Genomic DNA, 9,350 nt, shown 5'->3' on the forward strand with positions numbered 1-9,350 from the left:
TTTTTATCGATCAGTAACAAAGAGGCAAAACGATAACAAACAAGAAAGACAGGGAAATAAATAAATTACGGTGAGGTGGTGGAGTAATAACAAACAAGTACCTTCAATTGTATTAAAAACTATTTAGAAACATATTCTAACCTAATAAGATAATATTATAGATATAGTCTTTATTTTATGAAACTTTTTAGAGATTCTTCATTATAAGTATAAGTTATAAATTCTTTGCTCTCTTAGAATCTATCTAAATAATAATAAAATATTAGTATACATATTAAATAGTGTAACTGTTAACAATTTTATAGTTAAAATGTATAACTTATAAAACATTTAAAAAATTGAAATTATAAATAATTTAATTACTTTTGTACATTAAGTAAATATAATTAAATATATTTAATACTTTTCAGAATTCAGACACAATTACAGAAATTTAAGAATGACATTACTTTTACTAAATTTTGTTATAAAATAAAAATAAAAACATAAAAACATTGATAAATTTAAAATTGCTAAGAAGTAACAAAAACAAATAATAATTTTATAATTTAACACGTTAAGTGCCATGCGGCCGCCGGCAGTCACACGATTATGCATTATCTGTCATGTTTTCAGTGTCATTCCAAATTTATATATTATACTATTTATTTGAAATAAGTTTAAAAATATATTTATTACATCAAAAAATTTGTAATGATTCGCTCTATGCCACAACGCTTTTTTGGTGAATTATTGTAACGTCATAGAAAAGTTAATATAATAATATAAAACCATATTCACTTACGGCCGCCGGCAGTCGCAAAAGCATAAAATTTGAGATTTACAAATGACCGCCGGCTGCCGCATGACACTTAACGTGTTAATATTTTAATATTCAAATTTAAAAAAAATGTTGTCAGTATTAAAAGTATATTTAAATATTTTGTGGTAATTGTGGACGAGTATACAAAACCGAAAAACAAAAATTCACAGCCAATAAAGACAAATAAAATTTCATACATTAACTCAACAGCAAACCTATAAGTAACCAAAACCATTATTTATCACCGGTTATTAATTGGCAATGGATGCCCTTCGCTGTTAACCACATACTTATCAATGGATAACATGTGTCGATCATCAGACATTAACAAATATAAATACTTAAGGGTTTCTGCAAAAAAGAATGACTCAGTCATGTCCTGCGGGCGTGTATCTTCTGGATCTAACACATTGCCAATGGATGTAAAACCTCCAGCTACTTTAGTATGTCGTTCAAATGCTTGAAATATTTGCCAACCCCAATCCTGATATGTAGTATTGCCTGATATTTGATACATGTACCAAAGACTTTCAACAAATTCTGGTCGTAATAGACTGTGTGCATCATTTATATTAACATACATATCTTGATTAACATCCACCTACAGAAAAAAAAATGAGCAAAACTTAGAAGGTGGTAGATATTTTAATATCAATTCAATCTTACTTTAGTACCAAAATACACAATTTCTGGGGATAAAAACGTTGGTTGATCGGCATACATACGATAGCATGTTTCCATCAGTTTTTCAGCCAATCTCATATGACTAGAAGGCATACCATAATGAACACCAAGTGCTAATGTGCCCGGCAGGTAGCATACCAAATGATCCATCTTTGGATGGAAGTTGCGTGATCCAGCCTTCAATTCACCTATATATGTTAAATTTCTTTTGGGTGATGTTCGCACTAATTGTGTGATTATACCATCAATAGCTTCCAAATAGTCATCCTTCAAACTATAATAAACATATATTTTTAGCTAATGTCTTTAAAATTTAATAATTAATAATTATTACAAATCAATTGATTTTCCAGTTTGAATCCATTGTTTCAAAAGATATTCATAATAACTATCACCTCTAGCACCAATTTTAATCTCAGACCCTCTATGAAATTTGCCTGTGTTTGGATTTATATAGATAGGCACAAGTCCATTAGGTTTATCTAACGTGTGAATATGTTCTGACACTTTGAATGAAACAGTCTGAAATTGAATTGCATACATCATAATCAGATTACGCTATTAGTTATGTTAGTATTACTCACTTCAAAATGTTGTGTACCCGTAGACCTTGATAAATCTCTAAATTCTAATTGTATGGTAGATACCTCAGCTGTGCTTGAATCTGGGCTCCATTTGGGTGAATGAGCCATGTGAGAGATAAGATTTACATCAGAATATGGTATTGGTGATGGAGATTTTGTAAAACATGGCATAAGTCGTGAACCAATGTCTAACTGTAAAAATTAAATAATAATTAGTTAATTACAATAGTGTAAAATTAACAAATATTCGGTGTTTAATAATAATCAATCATTACTTACAGCTTTATCAAGAAATAATGAATCTCCCGACAAATGATATGCACTTAAAAATCCGCCCAACACTCTAATTGTAGTTTCAAAAAGGTTGACATCTTTATAACGATCAAGGTTAAAACTGGTACTAACCCATTCACGAGCTTCATCAAATTCTAAAGTAAAACATATTCCATTATTAGTGCATCAAATTAAGAAAATTATTGATATTATATCATTACTATATTGATATTAGTATATAGTTTTATACTTTATAGTCCAAGTATATCATAATAAGTGCCGTATAGAAAATGCACGTTAAACATAATTGATACATTTTATGCTAGTTAAATGATAAGTAGACTTATAGAGTAATTAGTTAATAATATGATTAATTAGTATTAGTAATATAACAAGTAATTAGAAGTATAGTAAAGTTTTTAAATATCTTATTATTATTTATTTTACATGGTAAGTACAATACTTTTTTTTAAATCCTAGTACTGAGCAAAAAATTATCATACTTTTAATTAGGACATTTTGAGTGTTCACTGAAACATTTATGTAATTTTGAAAAGTGTCCAATGTTTGGTACCGGTCAATAAAAATTTTAAATGACTCAAATATTTATTTGGACAGGTGGTTTGCACAACTGTAGAAATGTTTGTGGTGAAAATGTATATTAGATTAAAAACCATTAGAAAAACTTCATAAACCCAATAACAGGAACAAGCATAAACAATGTAAAAACAATTTAAGGAGACAACTTCAGTTAAAAAGCATAAGGAACGTTTTAGGGCATAATTTTAAAATTGATCAATAATGATGGGAGTCAATTTAAAGATAATTATAGAAAATCAGATAATTTTGTATAATAAATTATTAGTTATTGTAGTATACCTATGATATCGAGGTAATATATTGAGTGAGGATATATTTTTTTATCTTAAAATTACTATATGTAAATTGGTCAATTTTACCCATTGGCCATCAACAATTAAATAATTTTTCCCCTTGTTAATATACATTACTATTCATACTTCCATCACAAACTTAATATATACCTAGTACTTATTACTTATGAGTTATGAGTTATGAACACAAGAAGTTGTAAAAAATATTGAAATGTTTAAGTTCTACGTGCTAAACAAATTATACGCATATACATTGTTATAAGTATGATAAACGTACTAGAAAATAAAGGTTCAATAAAACAGATTCAAACATTTTATGATTCAGTCATTTGGGCTGTACAACTTGCGCATACATGACCTACAATAATTGTATTTGTAAATTTTAAATATAAACCCATCATTTTTGTTGTGTAGTTAGCTTTTTAATTGTTTAAATTTTGAAGTAAAATGACCGTATACCATTTAAAAAAAATTTACATTTAAATTTTAAATGACTTAAACTAAATACTTCAAAAAATTCAGTATCTATATGGAACGTTAATTTAGTATGGTAAGCAATAATATAATATCTAAAGATGTCCAATTTGTTATATACGAATATACATTCCTTAAGTAAAATTCATATCAGTAGTACCCACCTTTTTTTAAATTCATCATCCATAGTGTGTCTAATGAATCAACAATGGTTAATCCTAGATTGAACCAATCTTGGTACTTCCTACTTATGGGTTTTACGTGATCATGTCCCCAGGCATAACTGCAATATCCCTTCCATGCATGTTTAAATGCATTCAGAACTGCAGTTTGTCTATGACCTGTTGCTGGCATAAACTGAACACCCTCACCAGGATTTTCAGCAACATTAGATGCCGGTGCGGCTATTTGTTCTTTTTGATCTGAAGGTTCAACATCATCAATTTCATTCAACTTAACAGCATCTACACCATTTGGTAAACTCAATTTCTAAAACAAATCATTAGTAATTAGACATGTCAGGCATATTATAGACCATTGAAAATAACAACATCGTAATTCGTTATTAATCATACAATATTATCCTGGGGCCAAATAGTTGGTTGTGGTAACTTAAGAGAATTGGTTTCAGATAATTCTTCTAGATTTCTGCTAGTTCCAATGAACCACAGAAGTAGCGAAATTAATATTACGCTAGTCAACAGGTAAAAAATTAATTTCTGTAACTTTGATAATTGTCTCCAACACTGTAGAAAAATAATAAAATTTAACATGTTACATAAATAATGATGATCAAAATAAATTGTATTCCTTACTCTTCGATAAAAGCTTCTGCAACTGTACTTCTGTACTGGACCTGTCAACAAAACAGTGTCGAAATTCAGCGACACATGGTCTTTTATCATGTTCAGTAGATATTAGTGTTTGGTCTGTAGTTGAAAACATATATCAAGTAAGTTAAATAAAAACTATATGCTCGTAGGAACGTTTCAAAGTACCAATGGAGGTACAAATAATTGTAAAAAGTTTTTAAAAAAATAACTAGGTAAATCTATTAACAAAAAAATAACTATATGAAAAAAAGTGGCAGTGTACAACAACAACAATAATAATAATAATAATAAAGTGACACAAAACGATCGTTATTCGTTTGTACAGAGTAAATAAGGTGCAGTGTGTACAGATCACAGTGACACAGTTAATTAACTACCTAGGACCTATAATAACACATTTAATTTCACTAGTTGAACGTTGAACAGATTTTGTCGATTTCGAAGTATTCAACGTTTTGAAATTTGATCTGTGACCCGAGTGTGCGGCCGTGCTGTGTTTGTGTTAAATTGTTTTAAAAGTTGATAACGTTATTTGATAAAAATTCGAGATTATCATTATCTGTGATAAAAATTCAAAACTGATAGATTTGATTACGCGGTAAAATCACAGAATAATTTATTATTCTGTTGTAAAACGCACTATTTAATAATCCTTATTAATTAATGTTCCTTATTCACGACATCACTATCTCATGCTAGCTACATACTTGTTCAGTACAATATATTATAATAAAATCGATTTGTCGATTAAATAAAAGTTAAATTCAAACTACCTTATAATTTATATACTGCGTCATTACCACGAATATATTATAGGCTTGAATTTATTCGTGCGAAATAATTTATAACCATTCAACCGTAAAACACAAAATATAAAAAAACTATAAAAAAATTAATTGGATCTATAATAATATGAAAATATCCAAGCCTCAGTGCAAACATTTATCACTAGATAGCAATCATTTCTGATTATCGACGATGCTGTAGTAGGTAGGTATTTACTATTTTTCGAACTTACTCTGTTCTACAATAATAATATTATAATATTCGATGATTAGGGTATCCGCGTACATCATTTATTATTAAGACAGTATAAAAGAATTATTCATTATTATTTTTTTTTAAATTTAATATTTAAAAAAAATACGGATAAAAAGTTTAAGAAACCCTGTTATAAAATATAGGTACATATTAATTATTATATTGTGCCTATACCCGTGCAGTACCTACTGCCTACCATAGACCTATAAAATAAGATTTATGCTGCCTACCTACAAAGGTCAGTACTCAATATAAAGGTACCATCACACCATGCGTTTTGGTGGGTCTGGGTAAAACGGATGCGTTTTGACCGGATGATTCGATTTTTACTATGTATGCGGTATATTGACTATTGTTCTTAAAAACGTTGCCGCCACTGCATTCCAGTTCCAAACGCCACCTCCAGTCCCCAAATTCGTCAAACACCAACGACCAACAGTTGCATCACATTCAACGTCTCTAACGTCTCCTAGACGGCTAGACTACTATTACGTACTTGATGCAGAATTATTTTATTATATTACTTGTCACTTGTCAGTTATAACAATACCTATATAAAGCCTTTTTAGTGTTTTTTAGATTGTGACTGATGTTTATTGTTTTTCGTATGTTCTAGTTTAGATTAATTTAATCATTAGTGTTTAATCATTTATACTCGCATACTTTAAATTTTAATAGACGAATGATCGTAATAATATCGTATAATAGTTGATGGGTTGATACCAAATTAATTTGTATTCAATAATAAAAAAAAAATAAATACATATATAATGCGTACCTACCTACATTGTGTTCAGGTGGCCTACATATTGTATCAATATGTCATGTACCTATATTGCGTCTTATGTAGGTGCATTTTGCTACATTATTTTATGGTTATGTATTATGTATATTATAAATATATAATGTAAAATTGACATTGCCATAACAATTAAACACTTATAACTTTATTAAATATTAAAATGTTATAATCGTTTTAAGGTCTTTGATGTAAAGTTTAAATTATACACTTAAATCCTTCGTATGGTAAAGAAATAAACGAATGTTGAAGTACCTATGCCCTATGGGCTATAATATGCATAGGTACATGATACATATATATTGGCTATTACAGTATGTCAGCATTACCTAATACCTACTCTAAAATTTGAAGGACATTCGTGACGTAAATGCAAAATATATACTAAATATAGGTACAATGTATTGTTTTACATACATAATTTATATTTAATAATATTATAATAAAATATACTGTCTGTAGATAATATATATTATGTAAGTACTATCATTGATTATAAATACTAGTATTTATAATCAATGATACTATATAATGGTACGCAATGGTACTATATAATCGTGTCATTTTTAAACAAAAATAATATTATTATCACAGCAGTATTATTTGAAGTCATGAATATATCGCCAAAATAGACAATATAGCTACAAGCGAATTGGAATAATTGCACAGATTACTGATTAGAATTATTAGATTTGAGTTATTAGAATAACGTATTATTTTTAAAATAAATATAATTTTCATTATTATCATAACCGTTCAAAACTATTGTCTATTATACCTAATAGTATTGTTTTTTATATATAGGTATGTATTTATTCATATTTCATATAGTTTAATATCATATTCTTAATTCTTATACCTACTTTAACTCATTGTTTGTCATTACCCATTATCATATTATGTTACATATTTACTTACCTACCTATATTAGATTATAATATTATTTTTTTATTTAAAATTATTTATGATAAGTGTATGACGTGTTAAATATTGTATTATGTGTATAACGCTTTCTTGTTAAAATTGGAATTGGAATTTTATTCCGTAAAATAAAGATTATTATTATAGACTTTAATAGTGCTATACTTAGCAATACCCTACGCTATAGCTGCCCAAATACTAAATACAGTAATAATTTTCATTAATAATTTAATTATAATAAATTATATATCTCGTACTTTATGGCTTTCCTACTTATCCGAAGAGTGATGACTTGAAGGAATTTTCTTTACACGGTTTTAAACAATATAATATTACCTACGGGCCATATACTTATATATCTCGCGCTGATCGTTTCTTACGACTACAACTACAACAGCTACATTTATTACCATGCCCGACCCGACGACAACGACGCGCCTGGCGCACGCCGCCCGCAAGATCGTTGTTCGGTCTGGTGGGCGGCGGCGTGAGACTAGTAAGTGCGCAAATGTCGGCCGATAGATGGCTCTGATCTGCGACGGCAGTTGGCACACCGGTCGCGTTCGGCGGGCGTCCGGCGTCGCGCCGACCGGTCGCGGCCCGACGGTCCGAGTTTCGCGGCCGGGTGGCCAGCGCGGGCCCGATCGGTCGGACGGCTGGACGGCCACCGCGACGAGACTGCCGCCCGACACGATGCCGCGTTGTCGTCCGCCGTACACTTCGGCGCGTCGCTGGTGGACCGGCTAGGCCATATAGGAGACCGGGCCGGTCGTGTTCATCTTAAAAGGGTGTCTTCCGCTTGCATGGAACGTTCGGCCAATACGGTCTGAGCGGGGTATGGCCATCAATACATACCCGACACATAATTTTTTGAACTGCGGGCAGTTGGCTACCCTCGAGTGCCGGCGCCTGCTCCTTTCGCCACGACTGTTTCTGTGGATAGCCGTTTCCTATGCGGCAATATCCCCCCCCCCCGGGGCCTTCCCGCCCATTTGGGCGTCGCGCATGTGTTTTGCGCGGCGTACCGTGTGTTGATGGATCGCTGGTAACGTATTATTTGGACGGCGTTTTTTTCATAATTATCTCATTGCATTATTACGTCAAATAATAATATATTATATTCCGTCAATAATAACACGAAATAAAAGAAACACAATTAACTAAATTTGCCCGTAAAATTGTTCATTAAAATGATACACTGTTTACGTTTTAATGCGGATAATGTTGTTTGAGCACTCTATCTGAGAATTAAAATACTAACTTATTTAATATAGGCAATCGTTAAATTAAAATACCTACGTGAGTGTCGTGCGAACAAAAGTGAATAATTAATATTATTATCATTTGAACGACGATGATTGGTGAGTGTGACTATAGTTGTAGAATGAAAAAAGACACGGCGCGCGCGTTCTTCCGTAACGCATAATAATAATAACAATAATATTATGTTATAGTAGCGTTGTATCAGGCACGCCCGGAGGGGGGGCCAGGTGGTGCAAATGCACCACCTGAGAATTTTAATTATTTGGATTTTCCAAATAAATAATAGAATATAAAAATTCCTTCTCTGTTAATTTATATTTTATGCCCATGATTATTCCTTATATAGTAAATATTAATTACCTATTTTAGCTATTCTGAAAAACCGTCGTCTGTCGCACTTTAGTACTGGGTACAGTCACGTCTAACCACGCGTCTATTAATACATTTATTTTGGTCACTAATGATATTATTATTAATTTCGTTATTTGACATCTATTCTGTGGTACACTATTATTTATTTTGGGTATGTTAGAGCATTTTTATTATATTGGAATTGGTGTATACTGATTACTGACATACTGTATATTATATTATTATGATTGTATAATTATTATTATACATTTGGGTTTTAATTTTACTCATGTTGACATCACATTATAACTTTAAATAAACGTGATACGTAATATTTTCTATATTATAGGTTCTCATTTTAGATTCTGAACGAAGTGATGAATGTATTGATTTTACAATGATGTGTGTTTTTTTTTTTTTTTTTTTTTTTTT

The 9,350-nt window shown here is 30.5% G+C and overlaps 1 protein-coding gene and 1 non-coding gene across 2 annotated transcripts; one reads left to right on the plus strand and one right to left on the minus strand.

Moving 5' to 3' along the window:
• Positions 1-368: 368 nt before the first annotated feature.
• LOC100158868 (endoplasmic reticulum mannosyl-oligosaccharide 1,2-alpha-mannosidase) lies at positions 369-5,059 on the minus strand. Its single transcript, XM_001943407.5, has 8 exons — positions 4,526-5,059; positions 4,286-4,456; positions 3,875-4,199; positions 2,350-2,498; positions 2,071-2,262; positions 1,821-2,008; positions 1,469-1,760; positions 369-1,403 (listed from the first exon to the last, which is right to left on the minus strand). The coding sequence occupies exons 1-8, from the start codon at positions 4,613-4,615 to the stop codon at positions 1,044-1,046; spliced, it is 1,767 nt and encodes a 588-aa protein (XP_001943442.2). The 5' UTR covers positions 4,616-5,059; the 3' UTR covers positions 369-1,043.
• A 3,026-nt stretch (positions 5,060-8,085) lies between these two features.
• Positions 8,086-8,217, plus strand: LOC115033957. The gene has a single exon (XR_003839303.1). It is a non-coding gene; the product is annotated as a U11 spliceosomal RNA (small nuclear RNA).
• Positions 8,218-9,350: the final 1,133 nt, after the last annotated feature.

The sequence above is a fragment of the Acyrthosiphon pisum genome, chromosome A1 (assembly GCF_005508785.2).
Source record: "Acyrthosiphon pisum isolate AL4f chromosome A1, pea_aphid_22Mar2018_4r6ur, whole genome shotgun sequence".
Lineage (NCBI taxonomy): Eukaryota > Metazoa > Arthropoda > Insecta > Hemiptera > Aphididae > Acyrthosiphon > Acyrthosiphon pisum.